The sequence below is a fragment of the Erinaceus europaeus genome, chromosome 4 (assembly GCF_950295315.1).
Source record: "Erinaceus europaeus chromosome 4, mEriEur2.1, whole genome shotgun sequence".
In the NCBI taxonomy this organism is placed as follows: Eukaryota; Metazoa; Chordata; class Mammalia; order Eulipotyphla; family Erinaceidae; genus Erinaceus; species Erinaceus europaeus.
The window spans coordinates 53,095,716-53,118,729 of NC_080165.1; the positions used below are offsets into that span (position 1 = coordinate 53,095,716).

A 23,014-nucleotide genomic window follows, 5' to 3' on the forward strand; every position below is an offset into this window, starting at 1 on the left:
AGAAAGAGAAAATACATTAAAGGAGGGTGAGTAAAAATAGAAATAGAAAAGCATTAGGAAAACAAAAAGGAAATGCCCTTGGCTTGAAATGGGGTTTCTCATGCCCAGACCACAGAAAATCTCCTGACACTGAGCAAGAAAACATCTGCTGAGGGGGGAATTCTGTTTCTAGCCCCATGGGGAGGAGGACAAGGGAAGGAAAGAGTGAAAGAGGGACTAGGATGATCCAACTCTAAGCCAAAAAGAAACTGAAAATAGAATTCAATATGTTCACAGGAGAGGGAGGCATTATCAGGAAGAAATTAGTTGAAGGAGTTAGTCTTCACAAGCTGAATATCCACCCAGAATTCCAAGAGTGAGCAAGGTCCAACATGAACTCAAGGTTGTGCTGCCTGCCTCCATGTCATGAGATTCCAAAAGAAGATAAATTCCAGAAGCAGAAAAGCATCACCTTTGACATCTTCACAGTGGCTTGATTGCATCTTTCCTTGGCTTTTTCTTTCACTCTTCAGTCAGCAGAGATGTGAGCAAGATGAGTACAAACACCTCCGTGGTAACTGAATTCATTCTCATAGGCTTCTCCCACCTGGCCAACCTCCAGGGCTTTCTCTTCTCTGTCTTTCTCACCATCTACCTGCTCACCGTGACAGGAAACCTCCTCATTGTGTTGTTGGTGTCGGTGGATGCTGCCCTCCAGTCCCCCATGTACTTCTTCCTTCGAATTCTCTCAGCCCTAGAGATTTGCTACACATCTGTCACTGTCCCCCTGCTGCTTCACCATCTCCTCACTGGCCAACGCCACATTTCTCGCTCTGGCTGTGCTCTCCAGATGTTTTTCTTTCTCTTTTTCGGTGCCACAGAATGTTGTCTCCTAGCAGCCATGGCCTATGACCGCTATGCAGCCATCTGTGAACCTCTGCGCTACCCACTGCTGTTGAACCGTCAAATGTGCCTGCAGCTCGCTGGGTCAGCCTGGTCCTGTGGAGCAATGGTGGGTCTGGGCCACACCACCTTCATCTTCTCCTTACCCTTCTGTGGCCCCAATGCCATCCCACACTTCTTTTGTGAAATCCAACCCATCCTGCAACTGGTATGTGGAGACACCTCACTCAATGAACTACAGATTATCCTAGCTGCTGCCCTCATCATCCTCTGCCCCTTCGGTCTCATCCTAGGCTCCTATGGACGCATCCTAGCTACCATCTTCCGGATTCCATCTGGGACTGGTCGCCGCAAGGCCTTTTCCACTTGCTCCTCCCACCTGGTTGTTGTCTCCCTCTTCTATGGCACAGCCATCTTTATCTACATTCGTCCGAAGGCCAGCTACGATCCAGCCACAGATCCTCTGCTGTCCCTCTTTTATGCTGTGGTCACTCCCATCCTCAATCCCATCATCTACAGCCTTAGGAATGCTGATGTCAAGATTGCCCTGAAGAGAACCATCCAGAAAATGAGGCCAGTAGAGATTTGACAAGGAAGTGATGAAGTGACTGGCATTCCTAGTCATCCCCAAATCACCAAGAGTCAAAAGGAAGAGGAATAGTCTTGACCTTGGAGAAAAACTAGCCTGACAAGAAAATTAAATTGTGAAGGAAGAATCACTGAGGCCAAACCCTCTTTCCAGTCACACCCTTCCACAGTGACTGTGTACGCACATGCACACACACACACACACACACACACACACACTGCTTTTGATGTAACAAAGAAACAAGAAGCCCAGGATGTACAAGATGAGCAAGCTAACAAGTAGGGAAAAATTACAAAATGTCATTCCCACTGGGCTATCAAGGTAATAAAATTTCCAAATTCAGTTATAATCCTTTAATTTATTTGATATTTTAAAAGTTATTTGATATTTATAAATCCTAAGTAAGAGATTTGTTTCTTGGTGTACTGCTAATTAGCACATTAACACATAAAATTATACCTAACTAAATAAATGATCAGGCAAGAAGAAAAGTTCCTATAAAATGAGGAGCGACCAAAAGAATTACAGTAAAATCAAGCTCTCAGAAGAAGCGGTAAAACATAGTGGTTAAGAGAATCAGTTTTGGAGCATAATGATTTTGCAAAGAGACACTCAAGCCTGAGGCTTTTAAATCCTGGGTTCAATCCCTCATACCACCATAAACTAGAGCTGAGTGGTGCCCTGGATAAAAGAGAGAGAGAGAGAATCAGTTTTGAATAAAATGTACTGATACCTATCTTGGAGAAATGTAGACATGTACCCTTAGTAACAATAGCAATCCTGTAGATCAGCATTGCCACAATAAAATGATACTGAAGTAGAAAAAAATCATTGCTAATTCTTTTTTATTATTATTATTTATCTTTACTTTTTGGATAGAGATAGGTAGTATCTCAATTCAGACTAGGCATATTTCAAGCATCCAACAGTGACATGTAGCTAATGGCTGCCATATTGGATAAAAATAAAGCAGATATTAGCCTCCCTGGAACTGACTTTTCCATCTGTAGCAAGGCCTTGCCTATAGTAACAACAGTTAAAAATATCCTGTGTTTACTTAGGGATTTTAAAGAATTTTCAGCATAAAATGTTAAGTATCAACACCAAACTTGCTATATTTATTTTTACCAAAGGATGCATAATGCAAAATAATCAACATTTCCTTTTCTTTCTAAAGATGTTTCTTGTTCTTTTGCTTTGAAAGAAATTAATGAATTAATATCACCAATGTCAATATTTACTGTTAATTATACGAGAATATTTCCACAATTTGAAGAAATGCAATGTGATTGTGTATCACAGAATTATTTTTTTTCTTTTTTTTAATTGGGGGATTAGTGTTTTACACTCAATAGTAAATACAATAGTTTGTGCATGCATAACATTTACCAGTTTTCCATATAACAATACAATCCCACTGGGTCCGCTGCCATCATTTTCCAGGACCTGAATCTTCCCACCCACTCACCCACCCCAGAGTCTTTTACTTTGGTGCAATACACCAGTTCCAGTTCAGGTTCTACTTGTGTTTTCTCTTCTGATATTGTTTTTCAACGTCTGCCTGAGAGTGAAATCATCCCATATTCATCCTTCTGCTTCTGACTTATTTCACTTAACATCAGTTTTTCAAGGTCCAGCCAAGATAGGCTGAAAACGGTGAAGTCACCATTTTTTATAGCTGATTAGTATTGCATTATGTGTATATACCACAACTTGCTCAGCCACTCATCTGTTGTTGGACATCTGGACTGATTCCAGGTTTTGGCTATTACAAATTGTGCTGCTATGAACATAGGTATACACAAATCTTTTTGGATGCGTGTGTTGGGTTCCTTAGGATATATCCCCAGGAGAGGAATTGCAGGATCATAGGGTAGGTCCATTTCTAGCCTTCTGAAAGTTCACCAGACTGCTCTCCACTGGAGTTGGACTAATTTACATTCCCACCAACAGTGCAGGAGAGTTTTTTTGACCCCACAACCTCTCCAGCATTTGCTGCTGTTACCTTTTCTGATGTATGACATTCTCACAGGAGTAAAATGGTATCTCGTTGTTGTCTTTATTTGTATTTCTCTGACAATCAATGACTTGGAGCATTTTTTCATATGTTTGTTGGCCTTTTGGATCTCTTCTGTGGTGAATAGTCTGTCCATGTCCTCTCCCTGTTTTTGGATGGGGTCATTTTTTTTCTTGTTGTTGAGTTTGGTGAGCTCTTTATATATTTTGGTATTAGCCTCTTGTCTGATATATGGCATGTGAAGACCTTCTCTCATTCTCTAAGGGGCCTCTTTGTTTGGACTGTAGTTTCTTTTGCTGTGCAGAAGCTTTTTAATTTGATGTAGCCCCATTGGTTTATTTTTGCCTTAGTCTTCTTTGTAATTGGATTCATTTCATTGAAGATGTCTTTAAAATGTATATAAAAGAGTTCTGTCAATATTTTCCTATAAGTATCTGATAGTTTCTAGTCTAACATCCAAGTCCTTGATCCACTTGGAACTTAATATGTGGAAAGGTTCCCACTATACAGCCCCACCTCTAGTCCACAGGGTATAGATCTTCTCCTGAGGTTCCCAGCCAGTTCTCTGCCCCTTGATGTCTCTGCACAGGGCCTCCCCACTACTACTCCAGCCTCCAAGGGGCAGTAGCAGTGGAGGCTCACAGTTGCATTTGGTGAGCCTTAGGGGAGTCCTCTCCTCCCCTCATCAGTCTTTTTCTGGTAAAACGGACTGGAGTTGGCACTACAACCAGCAAACTATCAGACTGTTACCAGCCACTCAGGAGTAGATAAGAGCTCTAGCCCCAGGCATCTCTCTTTAGAGCTCCTCTCTGTCCACAAGCCACACATGTTTGCACTCACTGGTGATTTGATGGGTTCCCAAAGTAGTTCTAGTCCTGTCTTGTTGCAGTCCCAGGTGGTCTCCTTCCCAGTTGACCAGAGAGAGGAGAGGAGTGAAGAGGAAAGCTGCTGCTGCTACTACTCTGTAGCCCCGCCTCCGGAAGTCTTCTCATAAGTCTTAGAAATCAGTTTGCAGACAGTAGTACAATGGCTTAAGTGCAGGTGGGGCAAAGCACATAGACTGGCAGTGTAAGGATCCCAGTTTAAGTGCCTGGCTCCCTACCTGCAGGGGAGTTGCTTCACAGGTCTGCAGGTGTCTATCTTTCTTTCCCCTCTCTGTCTTCCCCTCTTCTCTCGATTTCACTCTGTCATATCCAACAACAGAGATATCAACAATAACTACAACAATAAAACAACAAGGGCAACAAAAAGGGAATAAATAAATAAATAAAAGAAAAAGAAAACAGCTTGCTTGCTTCTGTTTTGTTTTGTTTATCAAGTTCTTAGATTCCACATATGAGTAAAACCATCTGGTAATTGACTTTCATTCTCTATTTATTTCACTAAGCATAACCTCCTCCAATTCTGTCTGTTCTGCCTTAAAGGACACAAAATCATATTTTTTGTTTGCAGAATAATATTCTATGGAATATATATCCCATAACTCCATAAACCAGTCATCTGTTGTGGCAAGATAGCTCACCTGGAAGGGTCACTACGTTACTATGTGCGTGACTCCACTAAGGAAAAGTTTGGAGCTGTAATATCTTTCCCCTTTTCCCTGTCTCTCTTGTTAAGTAATATTATTATTATTAGTGATTTAACAGTGTTTTACAAAATCACAAGATTTTAGGAGCACGTTTCACTTTTACATATATGTGGTATATTTCACACCCACCATCAAAGTCTTATGCCCCTACCTATCCACTCTGATAATCACCATAATTCTCATAAAGTCTAAGTCTTCCTCTCTTATTCTAACTGAAAAAAAATTGACTTATATCTATGAAGCCATAGCTACCAAAATAAATAAATAAATAAATAAATAAATAAATAAATAAATAATCGGTGAATAAATATAAAAGCACTTATTGAAGACTCTCATGTGCTATTGTTGTTTGACACAAGTGAACACTGACCAGGTGATTCCACCTGGGCAGTTATTGCTGTTTGGTTAAGGATATGATTATTATTCTCATGGAATTATGAAACACCAATGTAACGTAGGAAAATGTTCAAAACACTAAGGTGAAGAGTTAATAAGTGGTTACTCTCTCACCTTCTGCCCCATGAGAATGGTGCCTGGGGTTAAGACTTTAAACATCAAAAATGAGGGGCAAAATCAAGATGGAAGAGCCTGTGTCTCCCTCTTCCTAGCATTAACCACAAACCTACAGCAAGGGCAGAAAAATTCACATAGAAACAGAATTTCACATTTAGAGATATAAAGGCAGTGAAGACACAGAGAGACAACCTTCCCTCAAGAAGAAAAACCTTCCACCGCACAACAATCCACAACTAGAAGAGACCTAGTAGGGAACTCCAATCAGGCGAGTGAGAAGGCAGGCTATACTGAAATCCCAGCACCCCAATTCTATTCCTACAGCTTTTCAGCATAAAATGGGCAATTAAAAACTGTTCAAAAGCAACGATTGCCACCTCAATATGCTTCACCTCAGACTGTATCCAGAGACTTCACGTGTGGAATGACAACCCTTCAACTTCATTACTCGGGTGAGACCTTTCCTTTTATAGTACACTCTAATTTCATCTCAGGTAGTTCACTTTCTAACAAAGTCCCATAATCTAGATATACACCAGTTTCTGTGAGAGAGAGCTTATGTGCACATGTATCCATAAACTACTGCAAAATATATACCTGAAAGCAGAAGTACACTAGAATTTGCAGTGAGTACCTCCCTAACACTTCCTCTCCACTATTCCAAGCTTGGGATCCATGATTGCTCAACAAATTGTTTGGCCTCATATGTTAACTCTCTTTTCAATCACCAGGTTCCAGATGCCACCTGGATGCTGGCTAGGCTTCCCTGGATTGAAGACCCCACCTATGTGTCCTGGAGCTCAGAGACACACCTTACTAGGGAAAGAGAGAGGCAGACTGGGAGCATGGACTGACCACTCAACGCCCATGTTCAGCAGGGAAGCAATTACAGAAGCCAGACCTTCTACCTCCTGCAACCCTCAACGACCCTGGGTCCATGCTCCCAGAGGGCTAGAGAATGGGAAAGCTACCATGGGAGGGGGGGGATTATGGGGATTGGGTGGTGGGAATTGTGTGGAGTTGTACCCCTTCTACCTTATGTTTTTGTTCACTAATCCTTTCTTAAATAAAAAATTTTAAAAAAAAACTGTTCAGTGGGGTTGGGGAGATAGAAATAATTGTTATGCAAAATGCTTATTATGTTTGAGACTCCAGAGTCTCAGGTCAAATCCCTATTCCCACCATAATTTTTAATTTTAAAATTTAAAAAAAACTGTAAATTTGATTTTAAATTTTTTAAAAAACTGTACAGGGGGAGTAGACAGTCTTGGGGCAGCCCTACTGATGCCAGTATCCTGCTTAGAGCAGTTCAGATGAACTCCATATTGGAAATCAGTTTCCATAGTAACAGACCCTGGGGGCAGACTTGGAGATGAGCATTCGCTTGCCAGCTTGCCACGTTCTGCCCCTCTGCTAGCCGTTGAGACTGGACAGAGTGACAACTATCCAGAATGAAGTCCTAGCCACATATCAAACCTTAACTCTTATATACAACCTGGGAGCTGATGAGTACCAGGTAACCTAAAATTCTGGTCACCACCCAAGTTGAAAAACACACACAGCAAAGATGAAAAAATTCCCAGTGAGGTTTTGTTCACCCAAGAGAAGTTGTGTTGTTTACTGGGGCACAACTGGCACATGGCTAGACAAGTTTAGCTATCTTTCTACATTTCAGGACGCTTACTTTGTGATTTTGGCCAGTTTCTCATCATTCCTGCTCTAATTAGTTTCCAAGTTCTGTCTTTACACCCTGCATCAGGATGTAATTTTATGATTAGAAGCTACTACCAAAAGCCTTAGCTCAAGAGTGGTTAGTTACATAACAAATGACACTTGCTCCACAAATCCAGTATAATTTTAAAACTAATCTCTCCTTTTAGTTAATTCTCATTAGTAGTGTGAACTACATCCAAACACCCAGCATATAATCTAGAAGATATTACCTAAAGTTGAATTTTCTTACACAGGGCCATCATCTCCCTAGCTGGATAATATATTTTCCAAAAAAGAGAAAGGCTCATCAATATCTTTAATGTTATTAGAAGGCTGTCCTCAACAGACACACGTATTGAACACATAAAACCACCTGACCAGATGTCTAAAAGATACTCTTAAAAGTTCACAAACTCCCTAGAGTAGAGATAATGTTAGACTTTAAAAATTTGGGTGGGGGCTGGTTAGTAGCACAGCGAGTTAAGCACACATGGTGCAAAGCGCACAGACAGGCATAAGGATCCCAGTTCAAGCCCTGGGCTCCCCACCTGCAGGTGGAGGGGTTGCTTCACAAGTGGTAAAGCAGGTCTGTAGGTGTCTATCTTTCTCCCCCCGCTTCTGTCTTCCACTCCTCTCTCCATTTCTGTTTGTTCTATCCAACAACAATGACAGCAATAACAATAATAATAATAACAACAGCAATAAACAAAAAGGGCAACAAAAGGGAAAAAGTATCCTTCTGGAGTAGTGGATTCATAATGCAAGCACTGAGCCCCACCAATAACCCTGAGGACAGAAGAGAAAAAAAAGAGAGAGAATTGTGTATTACCTAGTCATGTACATTTAGAGCATTAAGAGAGAGTTCTAGGAACCAGAAAGTACAGAACTTGAAACCCAGACAAAGAGGGAATGATGAGAAACAAGCCAAAAAGAAAAGAAAAATTCCAAAATATAGAAAGACGGCTGAGCTTGCTTGTCCATGTCCCAATAGTACCCTAGTTAATGAAATAACTTCTCTAATTTAGGTAAACAAGACCTCATAATATCTCTCTCCTACTCCTTTCTCTCTTCTTCCCCTTCCCTCTCCCTTTTCTTTCCTAACAAATTACTAGGACAAGTTAGCAATTTTACAAAAAAAAAAACCTCTGTCATGGCTAGACAGCATGTAATAGACTGTTCTCCATCTTTTCAATAGTTTGCACAGACTGGAACACCCAATCAATTTATATTTGGAATCAAATAGGAACTGCAGTGATCAGAGCTGGGAGTTCAAACAATTGGCCTTTCATTATACTGGGACAGTTGGTCCTCAAAGTACAGTCCTCAGAAAGCACAACAATTACACCATGCAGGAACTTCAAAATGTAAATTCTCAGGAGCCACCCCAAACTTCTTGAGTCAGGAATTTTCTGTATAGAATCCAATTTAAAATCTGAAACTACTGTCCTAAACCTTTGCTCAATTCCCTACATTGTATCAGGATTAAGTAGATGCAGTTACCCATGTCAGCCATGGCCATGTGGTAGAAACAACTTAACATTTTAGAAAGAAGAGTCAAAAGCATGGGGGGTGAGGGGAGGCCTCGTCCCAGAAATTGGTAGGTTCTTGAATTTTCAGGAAAATTAGCCAAGGTAAAAGTTTATAAACAATAATTTAAGACAACTCCACAGAAAAGTGGAACTGTTCCAAATGATTCATTTAGAAAAAGAAATGAGAGGGACGGGTGGTGGCGTACCTGGTTGAGTGCAGGTTACAATGCTCAAGGACCTAGGTTCAAGCCCCTGGTCCCCACCTGCAAGAGGAAAGCTTTGCGAGTAGTGAAGTAGTGCTACAGGTGTCTCTCCATATCTCTCCTTCTCTATCACCCTCTTGATTTCTGGCTGTCTCTATCCAATAAATAAAGATAATAAATTTTTTTTAAAAAAAAAGAAATGTCTTCTTGAACCCTAAGACAGCAGGAACATCACATTTCCACCACAGAGCCTATATTTCCCCCAGTCCTGGAACCTTAGGGTGGGGTGCACTTTCCTGCATGCTTCTCTCAATTCATATCAAATAATATTGCATCTGCCAATCACAACCTAATCACAACGAGTGCTGCCTCAACATGCTTCACTTCAGACTGTATCCAGAGACATCAGGTGTATAATGACACCCTTTCAGCTTCATTACTCAGCCACCAGGTTCCAGATGCCATCATGATGCCAACCAGACTTCCCTGGACAGACGACCCCACCAATGTGCCCTGGAGCTCTGCTTCCCCAGAGACCCACCCTACTAGGGAAAGAAAGAGGCAGGCTGAGAGTATGAATCGACCAGTCAACACCCATGTTAAGCGGGGAAGCAATTACAGAAGCCAGACCTTCATCCTTCTACAACCCACAATGACCTTGGGTCCATACTCCCAGAGGGATAAAGAATAGGAAAGCTATCAGGGGAGGGATGGGATATAGAGATCTGGTGGTAAGAATTGTGTGGAGTTGTACCCCTCCTATCCTACAGTTTTGTTAATGTCTCCTTTTTTAAATAAATAAATAAATAAATAAATACTATGTAATGAAAAAGAAAAAAAAAAGAAATGAGGACTTCCACAAACCACAAGTTTTAAATTAATTTTTTCTTCCAGAAAAAAAATAATTCATTGCTTAGTGGCTGTACATAACTAACACATAAGCAACTCCCATCTCTAGAAGATGAGTCCAGTAGAATAAGGTAATTAATTTTTTTTTTTTGCCTCCAGTGTTATCCATGGGGCTTGGTGCTTGCACTATGAATCCACTGTTTCTGGGGCCATTTTTTTATTCTTACTTATTTATTTGTCCTTTGGATAGGGCAGAGAGAAATTGAGAGGGGACAGGAAGACAGAGAAGGAGAGAGAAAAATAGACACCTGCAGACCTGCTTCACTGTTTGTGAAGCAAACCCCCTACAGGTGGGGAGCCAGGAGCTCAAACCAGGATCTTTGCACTTGCCCTTAGGCTTAGTACTATGTGCGCTTAACCCAGTGTGCCACTGCCTGGCACCCTGTGGGGCTATGTGTAAGCTTGATAGAGCTTAGGGAAAACTCCCCCCATCCTTGGATGGAGGTCTGGGAAAGACACCCCCTTGTTCGTCTCTCTCACTGAGATGAGCAAAGGGGGAAAACAGTCTCTCAGACTTAGTTCTTCCCTTTCAGACTCTCAAGCCCACAGAAACCTCACTGCCTCTCCCCATTAACTGCAGGCCACATGGCTGCCTGCCTTAAGGTTCATTCAGAGTTCACATAGTCACCCAGAGTTCACACAATCACCTCACTTTTGATCACTAGAGAAAGCATACTGCATCAAACACCTCTCTGACATCAGTCAGTGAAACTCCAAACTTTATTTCCTTATAGCTCTGATAACCACCATGCTCTGTCTATCTTCTCTCTATCTCACCCTGCTGGTTTAACCCCTATGTTTCTCTCAAATACCTTTGGATAATTAAGTTGCTTGCATCATGGAGAATAATTGTCTTGACCTTTATGTATCTCATCAATTCCTGTCGTACCAGCCCCCTACCATAGGGGCAAGCTGACCTTTAAGAAACCTGTAATTTCTGACATATTTGAAAAATGTTCTTTGTCTGTACCTCTATTTAAACCCATGTTCATCTGCCATTAAGTGAGAGTGCCTCAATTCTCCCCGGTGCCTCTTGTCTCTATTTTACGTCATCTCTTGAACGAGCAAGAGAGAACCAGTCGTTTACCTTTCTGGCTGAGAGCCAACCCACATGAGCTCCAGCAGCTCCCAACATAATAACTTTTAACTACAGAAAATCTGCTTTTCCAAGTGGAAGACTGAGCAAAGAACACCCTAGGCTTATGATGGTTTCTAGGATTGAACCTGTAACATCAGAGCCTCAGGTCTGAAAGTATTTTTGCATAATCATCTTCTAGCAACACTTTATCACTTTTAATACCTATTGCATTTCAGAACTTACTAAGTGCTGAAGTTGAACTACTAAAATTCAGCACCTTTCCTATGTTTTAGTTATTTTTTAAGTAATTACTATTTATCTTTCTTTCATATTGTTTTACAAAATTATTTCAGATCTTTGAGAATGGAAAATTAATTTTAAAAAAACTGGAAACAAGTATTAGTGAGAATGTAGAGGGAAAAAAGAACTCTGCAGGGGTAGATAACATAATGCAAAAGGACTCTAGTGCCTGAGACTCTGGAAGTCCCAGGTTCAATCCCCACACCACCATAAACCAGAGCTGAGCAGTGCTCTGGTAGGGAGAAAGAGAGAGAGAGAGAGAAGAAAACTCTTTTGTACAGGGCCCTTAAAATGTAAATGGGAAAAAAGCTGAAAAATAAGAAAACACAAAGCATAACTTGGACTGTGTTTGGTGTACTGCACCAAAGTAAAAGACTCTGGGGTGGGGGGAGGGTTCAAGTCCTGAAATATGATGGCAGAGGAGGACCTAGAGGGGGTTGTATTGTTATGTGGAAATGTTACACATGTACAGATTATTGTATTCTACTGTTGACTACAAACCAGCAATCCCCCAATAAGGAGATACTAAAAAAGAAGAAGAAGAAAAAAAAAAAAAAGGAGAGAGGTAAAGAAACATATGCATGTTTCTACTACTACTCTACTACTCATAAAGATTCACCTCTCAGGGTGGGGACCAGGATTTTGAATCAAGGTCCCTGAACACGGTAGGTAACATGCAAACTCAACTGAGTACACCATCACCTATCTCCTTATTAATTTTTTAATAAAGAGAGAGACATAAGATGCAGAGCTAGAGAGCGAGACCACAGCACCCAAGCTTCCTTCAATACAGTGGGAGCTGGGTTTGAACCTGGTTCAAGTACATGACGAAGCAACACACTATCCAAGTGAACTATTTTTGCAAGCCCAAAATGGTTTCTGATTGAATTCAGAACCCTTTACTTTTGCCTTTTAACATAAATAGTATTTAGAGCTGGGGAAAGAGTATAATGGTTGTGCAAAAAGACTCAGATTCAATCCCCAGCATCACCATCAGCCAGAGGTAAGCTGTGATCTGGCACCTTTCTCTCATTCACTAAAATAAATAAAATTTAAAAAAAAAAACAGAGAAAGTAGTTAGACTATTTCTATTATAAATTAAATATCTCTGATACTAAAACTCATCTCATACCTAAATGGGAGAAAAAGACCCCAAACTAAATTAACATAAGACATTTATTGTATGTGATATACATTTGATACTTTGATTGACATAATTTATAAATAGACTAATAGAATTTTATAATAAGACTAATCTGGTTTTGAAACTTTGAGTAAAATAATATTCCTTAAAACAAAAAAATTTAAATGGGAAAGAAGTTGAAAAAATAATAAAACACAAAGCATAAATTGGACTGGGTTTGGTGTACTGCACCACAGTAAAGACTCTGGGGTCACGGGGAAGGGTTCAGGTGCTAGAACATGCTGGCAGAGGAGGACCTAGAGGGGGTTGAATTGTCATGTGGAAAGCTGAGAAATGTTCCACATGTACAAACTACTGTATTTTACTGTTGACTATAAACCATTAATCCCCCGACAAAGAAAAAAAAATTAAGTAAATGAAGGTAGACAGAGCCACACCGGATTGAACACACATGTTACCTACGTGGGTTCAAGCTCTTAGTCCCCACCTGCAAGGAAAAAGCTTCAGAAAGAGTGAAGTAGTGTTGCAGGTGTCTCTCTGTCTCTCTCTTTCTCTAGCATACCCTCCTAATGTCTCTCTGTCCCATCAAGTAAGACAAAAAAGGGAGGGGGAATGGCTACAGGGAGTGGTGGATTCTTCATTCAGCACTAAGCTCCAGTGCCTATTCTTTTCCCTTGGTAGAAAATAAATCAATAAGTACAGTCTCTACAGAAAATGGTTTAGTATTTCTTTTAAAAAACTGGAAAGGGGCTGTATGGTGGTACACTTGGTTAAGTGCAGATGTTACCATGCACAATGACCCAGGTTCCAGCCCCCAGTCCTACCTGCAGGGAGGAAGCTTCCCAAACTATGAAGCAGTGCTGCAGGTGTATTTCTCAATTTCTTTCTGTTCTATCAAAATAAATAAATAAAGCTAAAAAATTAAAGGGAAATACTTCATGTATCCAGAGGATATGAAGACACTAATTCAAAGGTATATCTGCACATCCAGGTTCATAGCAGTGTTACTCAAAATATCTAAAACATTTAGTCAACCTCAATACCCACTGACAAATGATTAGAAAGAGAAGTTGTAGTATACCATCATCACTGGTCACTTCCATCAGGAACATCATCATAAAAACCCTCTTGTAGGCCTTCAAAGGACCTTGCCCTCACTGTAGAGCAGCAATAGTAGGGAATGCCCCACTCTTCAAAGGGAGGCTGGGTCAACCTACACTGCTACTAGAGGAAGACTGGTCCTGAAATGAGTGCAGCCTAAAGTGTTCCTAGCTATGACCATGGACTGTGAGCTCAGACTGACAAGGGCACAGAGGTTACACAGGTTCCTGTGCTAAATATGAATAGATATGGTCCCTAGGTCAGATCAGTGAGGTAAACAGTTTATTTTATTCATAGATTTTTTTTCAAGAATGGGAGCTACTCTCCACCCTAATCCAACTTTCTTGCCCTTTTCTCTACTCTGATACCATTTTCTCAGACGATATATTTTTTTAATTTCTTTATTGGGGAATTAATGTTTTATATTTGACAGTAAATACAATAGTTTGTACATGCATAACATTTCCTAGTTTTCCATATAACAGTACAACCCCCACTAGGTCCTCTGTCATCCTTCTTGGACCAGTATTCTCCCCCCACCCACCCACCCCAGAGTCTTTTACTTTGGTGCAATGCACCAGTTCCAGTTCACGTTCTACTTGTGTTTTCTCTTCTGATCTTGTTTTTCAACTTCTGCCTGAGAGTGAGATCATCCCATATTCATCCTTCTGTTTCTGACTTATTTCACTTAACATGAATTTTTCAAGGTCCAGCCAAGATAAGCTGAAAACGGTGAAGTCACCATTTTTAATAGCTGAGTAGTATTCCATCGTGTAAATATATATACCACAACTTGCTCAGCCACTCATCTGTTGTTGGACACCTGGGTTGCTTCCAGGATTTGGCTATTACAAATTGTGCTGCTAAGAACATATGTGTACACAGATCTTTTTGGATGGGTGTGTTGGGTTCCTCAGGACCTATCCTCAGGAGAGGAATTGCAGGATCATAGGGTAGGTCCATTTCTAGCCTCTCAGACAATATTTTTGTCCAACTCCATGGTAGCTATCAAAACTGAGCAAATTCTCTGATAGTTGAACTTCCAGGAGGCATGGCCATGGAGTAACAGGGAATGGATCAGATCCCCTCCAAAACAACAAATAGCTGTAACTATAGACCTTAACAAAATCTACCTACTACAGCTGAGACATATGCAGCCTCAGGTAGGTGCTCATGCATGGTTGGGGTAAGAAGAGGCACAAGATGGTAATAAACTAAAAGCTTTCTCTGTTAGATCAGGAACAAAGCAAGGCTGTCCACTATTACCACCACTATCAAAATAATCTTGGAAATTACAGCCATAGAAATTAGGCAGAATAAAAAAGGAAATTAGGCAAGAGTCTATGGCCATACAACCCTGAGCATGGCTGATCTCATCTGATCTTGGAAGAAATTAGGCAGGAAAAAGAGATTTAAAAGGGGTTCAAATTGGAAGAAAAATAAAATTATCATTGCTTGCAAATGGTAAAGCGTATGTCTAGAAAGGCCGAAAGAAACCAACAGAGGTGCCAGGTGGTGGCATACCCGATAAAGTATGCATATTACAGTGCTCAAGGGCCTAGATTCAAGCCCCCAGTCCCCATCTGGTGGGGAGTGGGGAGAATCTTAACAAGCAGTGAAGCTGTGCTTCAGATGTCTCTCCCTCTCTAACTCCCCACTTCCTCTCAATCTCTATCTCTAACCAAAATTAGTTAATTAATTAATTAATTAATTTTAAAAAGAAAGCTCAGGGAGTCAGGCAGTAGTGCACATGGCGCAAAGTGCAAGGACAGGCATGAGGATCCCGGTTCGAGCCCCCGGCTCCCCACCTGCAGGGGAGTCGCTTCACAGGTGATGAAGCAGGTCTACAGGTGTCTGTCTTTCTCTCCCCCTCTCTGTCTTCCCCTCCTCTCTCCATTTCTTTCTGTCCTATCCAACAATGAATGACATCAACAACAACAATAATAACTACAATAATAAAACAAGGGCAACAAAAGGGAATAAATAAATATAAAAAATAAAAAAGAAAGCTCCTAGATATCATTAGTCAAAATAGTAAGATAGCAGGCTACAAAAATTAATATAAAGAAATAAAAGGTATTGATTCCATCCTGACTTACTTGGGCAGATGGTCTCACTAATGTGTCTTGGAACCTCACTGACACTTCAGAACCCTGCCTCACTAGGAAAAGATAGGAGCAGGCTAGGGGTATGGATCAACCTGCCAACACCCATGTCCAGTGGAGAAGCAATTACAGAAGCTGGAACTCCCACTTTCTGCATCCCAAAAAGAATTTTGATCCATACTCCTAGTGGGGGAGAATTGAACCAGGGGGGCTCTGAACTCCAACTACAGCAGGAACTGGAGAGGGAGGAGAAAAGTGGGAGTGATATTTGGATGTAATAATAGGTGTAGTGTGACTTGGAAAGGAAGTCACACTTAAATGGGGCCTATTAAAAAAAAAATAGGGAAATTTCTAATGGAGGGGATAGGATGCAGAACTCTGGTGGTGGGAACTGTGTGGAATTATCTTACAATTTTGTTGATCATCATTAAATCACTAATAAAAATAAAAAATATAGAGATTCAGTTATACCCTTCCTGTGTATTTACCAAAAAATGCAAAAACATTGAATTGAAGAGACATACACGCACCCATATTTATTGCTAATTGCTTATAATAATAGAATCAGTGAATACTAATACATGTGTGTAAGGGTTTATGTGTATGCACACAGTAGACTGTTATTCAGTCATTTGTGCCCTGACAGCATTATCATCCAAAGAAAGACAGATACTTCATGATCTTATGATCTAATATTTATCTAATATTTAAAAACTTTGAACTCATAAATATAGATGTGAGAATGGTGATTATCAGAGACTAGGGTATGGGTCATATGGGAATATATTGGTCAAATAGTACAAACTTGCATTTATAAAATGAGGAAGCTCTTGGGTTATAATAAACAGTAATGATGACTATAGATAATAGTGCACTATATACCTGAAAGTTAGTATGAAAGTAAAGCACTGTTATTCCCACTGTAACAACAAAATGGCATCTAAACCTGAGTATGAACCCCTCAAATCTAACAACTCTCACAAACACTGTTTTCTGTGTTCTACAGAGAATGACCTTGAGAATTGGGAAGACGTTGAATGACTTGCTTAAACTCACTCAAAGATTACAATTCCAAACCAGATAAAATCAGCAATAGCAACAGCAGAGAAAAGGAATTATTCTGCCTCTGGCCTCCACCACTACTAGGGACACATAATATAAAAGGACCTTTCCCTCCAGAATTTTTCCTTCTTCACTCAGGGGGACTCCTCTCTGGACACTTCTATACAAAGCACTAATTATGGAAGTGGGACATAGACTCCCCAGAGTCCCATCCTCTGGAGTTGATTCCAATTGATTTCCCTTGATTCCTCTCTAGTGAGAAGACTTAGCAACATCTTTTCTCCTCCATAACTGGTATGCCCTTTAAAGTCAGGAAGATTACTTTAGATAGTACCATGAGCCAACGCTGATTTGTTGCCACCAACAAGGTTCAGTCTTGCCTGTTCCCATGATAGGCTTCTCTGGGACCCACCATTTCTGCCATATTTCATAGGACTAAGTCGGTTTATTTTCCAAAGGTATTCTATTCATTCCTCTGCTGACAAGCGAGAGTACGACCACTCACTTCTACCCACTGAAGTAACTAATTTATCTTAGGCACCTAGTCCAGAAATCATCATGTGATCATATCTTTCTTTCATCCTTCCCACTACCATTTAGCACAAAGAGAATTCAGAACAGAAGTAAAAGAACCTCTCTTTTGGAAAGTAAAGGCCTGAATATTAATGCCAGAGAACAAAACATGAAGGTAGGTTTGTTATTAGGTCACCCTAGGAAAAAATATAGCCTTGCATTCTAAAATACCAGGTGTGAATTAGGAACACATAAAACATTTTTACAGTAAGTTTGTCTTCTAGGTGCTTGAGAGGAATTATGGAATATGTACGCATGTGCGTTGAGGGGGTTGTATATTCATGTAGTAAAGGTATTGTCTGTGCAATTTGATTACAATGCCTGTTTTCAGAGTTTGGAATACTTGTCATGGAATAGTTTAAGGCTTTCTGGTTGAACTGATGTATGCCCATGTAAACACGGAATTAGAGAAGTTGAGATATATATAAACATATCAACATCCCATTGAACTACAAGTCTGGATACCACCTTTTTACATTACTCCTATCACATTACAGCTTTGTTTATAAAAACAACAAGGGTCTAAGAATTAAGTTAGATTTGGGTCAAAATCCTGATAAACATTTTAAAATTGTGTGAGTGTGGGCATGTTTTTTGATTACCTTACTCTATAAAATAGGAGTAGCCCCTGATTAGCATACGAATAAAGATTAGCAGTAGTACATGAAAAGAAATACATATTTGATTACCGGTTCTGTCACTACCCAGTTTAGGGGTTTCTAAACACCTGTTTCTTGACTTGTGAGATAAGGATGATAATAACTAACATTTACTTAATACCTACTACATGCCAGACACTGTTCTTCTTTTTTCTTTTTAGTAATTTAATATTGATTTACACAATTATGGGATAACAGAGGTATGACTCCATACCATTCCCAACACCAGAGTTCTGTGTCCTCACTCCCTCCATTGGGAAACTGCAGTAGTTCTCCCAAGGTCACATATATGGGGTGACTATTATATCTATAACTATCTATGTATATTTATATATATTTGCCTTTTTTTCTTATGGTCCTGCCTTTTCTTCCTTTCTAAGTCATACTTATACCTATTGCTACTTCCAACTGTCCTTCCTTTTTTTCCTTTTTTTTTTTTTCTCTCCGGGTCCTGATGGAATTGGAATTTAGAGCACTCTGGTCCTCTTCCTCCTATCATTTCTCCCCCACTGGAGGTATGCACTAAAATTCCTTTTGGGGTGCAGAAGATAGGATTTCTGACGTCCATAATTGCAACTGCACTGGACATGAGCATTATTAGCAGGTTGATCCATATCCCCAGCCTGTTTCTATCTTTCTCTAGTGGGGTAGGGCTCTGAAGAGGTGAGATTCTAGGACACATTGGTGAGGTCATCTGCCCAGAGAAGTCAGGATGGAATCATAGTAGCATCTGTAACTTGGCAGCTAAAAGGTAGTAAGATATAAACAGAACAACATGTTTAATAAACAGGAACCCAAAAGTAGGTATGGAGCAGATGAAAATAAGGATCTTAGGATGGAGAGAAGCTGGGAAGTCCATTTCAGGTATGTTCCTAAAGGTTCATGACTTTAGTAATTTTTTCTTGAGTAATATAGATAGCATGAGGGTAGACTAAAAGTATTGTCTGCGAAGATTGTGTCAGAGTTGAGAATAGGGCTAGAAAGTTGCATTAGAAAAGAGAGTAGCTCCCAAACTTGAAGAAAATATATAAATACAATTAACTCTTTACCAATGAACCAGGCACTGTTCTAAGAACTTTGTGACTTAAATTCAACTTAGAGGTTCTGTTTTCTATGAGAAAACTGGGGCACAAACAAGCTAAGGAATATGCCCAAGGTTGTTCAGCTAGGAAATAGAAGAACTAAGATTTTAACTCAGGCAGTCTAACTCTCTCAAACCTTTGTCCTTAGTTATAAATAAATACTAGTTCTGCCTAATGAAAATAAAATTATGGCCAGGGAAATAACACAAGATTTACTCAACAGACATTTGTGCCTGAGGAACCAAAGGTCCCAGCTTCAATCACCAGGTTAAGCCAAAACTGAATAGTACTCGAAAACAAAAGGAGGGGAAAGGGAAGGGAAAATAAAGGGAAAGGGAAGGGAGGGAAAGGGAGGGGAAGGGAGGGGAGGGAGGGGAGGAGAGGGTGAAAAAGAAAATTAGAGAACAGTGAATCTTGGAAATAATTCAGTTGGTAAAGTGTATGTCTTATCATGAAGGAAACCATGAGTTCTATCCCTAGCACCACATGGAAACACCAAGGACAGCACCAAGGAAGCTCCATAAATAATTGAGTAGAATTTTGGTGTCTCTCTCTTATTCCCTCTATCTGTCCCTCTCTCTCTAAAGTTATATTATACAGGCCAGGTGATGGTGCATCTGGTTGAGAACATGTGTTATAATGTACAAGGACCTGGGTTCGAGCCTCTGGTCCCCACCTGCAGGGGGAAAGCTTTGCAAGTGGTGAAGCAGTGTTGCAGGTATCTCTCTGTCTCTCTCTCTCTCACTCTCTATCAGCCCCTTCTCTCTGATTTCTGGCTGTCTCTATACAATAAATAAAGATACTTTTAAAAATAAGTAAATAGGGGAGACAGGCGGTAGTGCAGTGGGTTAAGCACACGTGGTGCTAAGCGCAAGGATCCCAGTTTGAGCCCCCGGCTCCCCACCTGCAGGGGAGTCACTTCACAGGCGGTGAAGCAGGTCTGTAGGTGTCTGTCTTTCTCTCCCCCTCTCTGTCTTCCCCTCCTCTCTCCATTTCTCTCTGTACTATCCAACAATGACATCAATAATAAGAACAATAACTACAATACAACAATAATAAATAAATAATAAATATTTTTTAAATAAATTAAATATGATTGAAGTGGGGGATGGAAGAACCTGAAAAACAAAAATTTTAAGAAATTATGATTTTTTTAAAATTAATAATAGTGAATAATATGTTTAAAATAAGGTACTTATATAATGACACTTGTTGGGAAACATGAAAAGGAGAGATTTTGTGTAGGTTTTATCCAGCTTGTTGTTAGGGTTTCCTATATCATTAGGAATTCTGAGTCAGCATCACTCTCAAGGGGGAAAGGTTTCTGTGTCAGGTGAAACTAGCTGTGGTCTAATGCAACTGAACCATGGACTCACAAGAGAGGAGAAAGAGCAGTGGTTGAAAAGGCTAATGGTTAGTGCACTATGAGAGGAAGGTATCGGTGGTGGTGTGCACCACCAGGGAGGTAAGACGCTATACATTTGTAACAAATGTCTTGTAATAGTTTCCCCAATAAAGCTATTTATTTTTAAACCATTTTAAAATATTTCTGTGTGCCCTTTTCATTTGTTTTGTATATATTATATATATAGTATATTTATTTATATAGTATATTAATCTAGCATATATTTATAAATAAATATGTAAAACATATTTATATATTACATATAATATATATACTAGATCTGGGGGATATTACAGGAACATAATGGGCTTTCTAATTGAAACTTCTCATTTTACATATAAAAAAATGGGGAAGGAAATAAAGTGACATATACTAAATAACTAGACAAATGTAGTCATGTCAGGTGGAACTCAGATCTTTTGAATTTTATTTTACTGCTTTTCTCTCTATTCAGGTAATTTAATTTAAAACCTATTCATATAAGTTGATCAGTATGGACAATCATCACACTAAGGGCATAAAATAGGAAACAGACTACAAATGATCAGAACTCAGTAGTCACGGAACCTGTGGTGGTACACCCAGCTGAGCAAACATGTTGCCACATGCAAGGGCCCAAGTTCAAGCCCCTCCTTCCCATCAGCAGTTCCAGAATGTTCCAGGAGCAATGAAGCAGGTCTGCAGGTGTCTACCTTTCTCCCTATCTCCCTTCCCCTCTCAATTTGCATTGAGCCCCGCAAGTAAAAAATAAATAAAACTCTGTAATCAATAGTGTGGTTGGGTTATATTAATAAGCAGAAAGCACCCCAAGCAAAGGAGGTTATAGTCCTCATCTAACAAGTATTGGTTAAACCACATCCAGAGCATTACACTTATTTTTAGGTACAAAACAATGTAAAGGAAGCAGGAAGGAAATTCGGAAGTGAAGTAAATTTTTATCTGAATGGTTTTCAACGTGGGAGGAAGATTAGGCTTCTTTGGCTTTGGAAACATACCTAGAACCAGGGAAGCAGTTGAAAGAACACAAATTAGACTGGACACAACACCCAAGTAGACTCTCACAAGCCATTTATTAAAATTAAGACTTTGAGGACAATTAAATAGATCACTTGCATAATGCACTGCTTTGCCATATGTATGAGCCTTGCTTAGCTGGCCCCCACTGCACTGAAGGAAGTTTCGATGGTGTGGTTTTTTTCATATTCATTCTTTCCTCCTTTCTTCCTATCTCTATCTCTCTCTCTGCCTTGCCATCTCTTCACCTCTATCAAAATTGATTAACTATTAAAGTCACTACTATCATCTTCACAGAAGCTGGTAATGTATCTACTACAATATACTAATAGGTAGCAGTCTTCTGACTTCATGACAGTTAAGCTTCACGTCTGCAAATGAAACTACAATCCAGTAGTCGGATGTGTTTCTTTCCCTTCTCTCAACTAACCTGCACCTGGCCTAGATCCATCCCCTTTGCTTGTAAGGGACAGTCAGCATGCAACCCTTACAAACATTCTGGGAGTTTTCCTCCTTCAGGTCAACCACAGCACAGAGGAAGTCTTCCTCCTGCTGAGCTTCGCGGACTACCCTTCCCTGCAGCCCGTGCTCTTCGCCCTGGTCCTCTTCTGCTACCTCCTGACTCTGACCGGCAACTCGGCGCTGGTGCTGCTGGTGGTGCGCGACCCGCGCCTGCACACTCCCATGTACTACTTCCTCTGCCACCTGGCCCTCGTGGACGCGGGCTTCACCACGAGCGTGGTGCCACCGCTGCTGGTCACCCTGCGCGGCCGGGAGCTGCGGCTGCGGCGCGGCGGCTGCATGGCCCAGCTGTGCGCATCGCTGGCGCTGGGTTCGGCCGAGTGCGTCCTGCTGGCGGTCATGGCGCTGGACCGCGCGGCCGCCGTGTGCCGCCCGCTGCGCTACGCCGCGCTGGCCTCGCCGCCGCTCTGCAGAGCCCTGGCGGGCGCCTCCTGGCTGGGCGGCCTCGCCAACTCCGCGGCGCAGACGGCGCTGCTAGGCGCGCGGCCGCTGTGCGCGCCCTGGAGGCTGGACCACTTCATCTGCGAACTGCCCGCGCTGCTGCAGCTGGCCTGCGGCGGCGGCCGCGATACCACCGAGCGCCAGATGTTCGCGGCCCGCGTGGTCATCCTGCTGCTGCCGTCTTCCGTCATCCTGGCCTCGTACGCGGCCGTGGCCCGCGCTGTGTGGGGCATGAGAACGCGCGGGGGGCGTGGGAAAGCGCTGGGCACCTGTGGGTCCCACCTAACCGCCGTCTGCCTGTTCTACGGCTCGGCCATTTACACCTACTTGCAACCCACGCACAGCTACAACCAAGGACGGGGCAAATTCGTCTCGCTTTTCTACACCGTGGTCACGCCGGCCCTCAACCCACTCATTTACACCCTCAGGAACAAGGAAGTGAAGGGAGCCGCGAGGAGGCTTCTGGGGAGAGGGCAGACCCGACAGTGAGAAGGTGGGGAAGGGAAAACACGTTAGCCCAGCACCCCGGGATGCACAGACCCTTTGGGGTGTCTTACCTGTTTAACCATCAGCCTGTTAGCTTCT

The 23,014-nt window shown here is 41.2% G+C and overlaps 2 protein-coding genes across 2 annotated transcripts; both read left to right on the forward strand.

Annotated features, from left to right (window-relative positions):
* The first annotated feature begins 532 nt into the window (after window positions 1-532).
* Window positions 533-1,471, forward strand: LOC103121744 (olfactory receptor 10C1). Its single transcript, XM_007532276.1, has one exon. The coding sequence runs from the start codon at window positions 533-535 to the stop codon at window positions 1,469-1,471; it is 939 nt and encodes a 312-aa protein (XP_007532338.1).
* A 253-nt stretch (window positions 1,472-1,724) lies between these two features.
* On the forward strand, window positions 1,725-22,993 carry LOC103121779 (putative olfactory receptor 2I1). The gene is made up of 3 exons (XM_016192189.2): window positions 1,725-1,792; window positions 17,192-17,252; window positions 21,986-22,993. Exons 1-3 carry the CDS (start codon window positions 1,725-1,727, stop codon window positions 22,916-22,918), a joined length of 1,062 nt encoding a protein of 353 aa, XP_016047675.2. The 3' UTR covers window positions 22,919-22,993.
* The last annotated feature ends 21 nt before the right edge of the window (window positions 22,994-23,014 follow it).

Coding starts and splice junctions, on each gene's coding strand:
- LOC103121744 (XM_007532276.1), top strand. CDS start 533: ATGAGTACAAACACCTCCGTGGTAACTGAATTCATTCTCATAGGCTTC.
- LOC103121779 (XM_016192189.2), top strand. CDS start 1,725: ATGTACAAGATGAGCAAGCTAACAAGTAGGGAAAAATTACAAAATGTC. Junction 1,793..17,191: donor ATTCCCACTGGGCTATCAAG/GTAATAAAATTT, acceptor TATTTTCCAAAG/GTATTCTATTCATTCCTCTG. Junction 17,253..21,985: donor ACTCACTTCTACCCACTGAA/GTAACTAATTTA, acceptor TTCCTCCTTCAG/GTCAACCACAGCACAGAGGA.